General features: G+C 71.9%; 1 protein-coding gene across 1 annotated transcript; it reads left to right on the forward strand.

The window, feature by feature from the left end:
- The first annotated feature begins 64 nt into the window (after positions 1 to 64).
- LOC112968370 (proline-rich protein 2-like) lies at positions 65 to 1,521 on the forward strand. Its single transcript, XM_026070579.1, has 3 exons — positions 65 to 104; positions 362 to 529; positions 812 to 1,521. Exons 2-3 carry the CDS (start codon positions 373 to 375, stop codon positions 1,483 to 1,485), a joined length of 831 nt encoding a protein of 276 aa, XP_025926364.1. The 5' UTR covers positions 65 to 104; positions 362 to 372; the 3' UTR covers positions 1,486 to 1,521.
- Positions 1,522 to 1,527: the final 6 nt, after the last annotated feature.

Genomic DNA, 1,527 nt, shown 5'->3' on the forward strand with positions numbered 1-1,527 from the left:
GCGCGGGAGGCGGGGGCCAGGGGAGGTCCCGCCCCCCGGAAGAGCGCGCCAGGGCCGCCGCCGCGCAGCGCCGCCGCATCCGGGTCCCCGCGGCCGCCGACGGGGTGAGGGTCACGTGGGGGGGCCCCGCGGGGGTGACGTCACGGCCGCGGCGGGCTCCGTCGCTTGGCAACGGGGCGGGAGGGGCGGGAGTGGGGCCGGGCGTGACGTCATTGTTGAGGGAGGGAGCATTGCCGCGGGGAGCGATTTGGTTTGCCGTGCTGCGTGACGTCACTGCCGCGTAGCAGTCGCCCTGCGTGACGTCACTGCCAAGCGGCGGGGGGGTGGGGCGTGGTGTCAGAGCCACGTCGCTCCTCCCCAGGCCCCGCCGCGATGATGTCATCGGGCGGGGGGCAGCTGCGCTTGCTGAGGGCGGCCGCCGATGATGTCACCCCCGCCCCCGATGACGTCATGCCCACCCCCGAAACGGCGCCGGCGGGGGCCGAGGCCCGAATGCACTTGCGGGTTGCCCGCTTCATCATGGAGGCTGGTAAGGGAGCCGCGCGTGGGGCGTGACGTCACTGCCGTGACATCACTGCTATGACGTCACTGCTGTGATGTCATCGCTGTGACGTCACCGCCGGATGCTGTGGGGCGCGGGAGGGCGTCGAGGGGCAGCGGCGGCCCCACGGCGGCCCGGCGCTGCCGGTGACACGGGGGCACTCGCGGCTGGTGATGTCATGGCGCGGCCCACGACATCACGGCGCGGCCGATGATGTCACAGCGGGGCTGATGACGTCACGGCGGGGCCGGTGACGTCACGGCCGCGCAGGGGTGAAGCTGGGGCTGGGCTCGGTGCCGCTGGCCACGGCGTGCGCCGCCTACCACCGCTTCGCGGGCGCCGTGGGGCCGGGTGCCCCCTACGACCCCCACCTGGTGGCCGCCGCCGCCCTCTTCCTCGCCGGCAAGGCCGAAGGGCAGCCGCTGCGGGCGCGCGACGTCCTCAACGTGGCCCACAGGTACCCCCAAACCCCCCCCGGGACACCCCAAAAACACACACACCTCTCCCTGAGCCCCACGGCGCTGCCCAAAACCCCTCCCAGCACCCCAAAACCCCCCGGGGCACCCCAAAAATGCACACACCCCCCGCGAGCCCCACGGCGCTGCCCAAAACCCCTCAACGTGGCCCACAGGTGTCCCCTGAAACCCCCCCCGGGGTGCCCCAAAAATGCACCCCCCCACGAGCCCCGCAGCGCTGCCCAAAACCCCTCCCAGCACCCCAAAACCCCCTGGGGCGCCCCAAAAATGCTCTCCCCCCATGAGCCCCATGGCGCTGCCCAAAACACCTCCCGGCACCCCCAAACCCACCCAGGGTGCCCTGATCCCCCCCAAAGCACCCCAAAATCCCCTCTGGGCACCCCAAAACTCCTCCAGGGTGCCCAAATACCCCTCAAAGCACCCCAAAATCCCCTCTGGGCACCCCAAAACCCCTCTGGGGTGCCCTAATACCCCTCCTAGACACCCCCTTACCCCTCCCAGGACACCCCA

The sequence above is a fragment of the Apteryx rowi genome, unplaced genomic scaffold, assembly GCF_003343035.1.
Source record: "Apteryx rowi isolate R43461 unplaced genomic scaffold, aptRow1 scaffold_3121, whole genome shotgun sequence".
Lineage (NCBI taxonomy): Eukaryota > Metazoa > Chordata > Aves > Apterygiformes > Apterygidae > Apteryx > Apteryx rowi.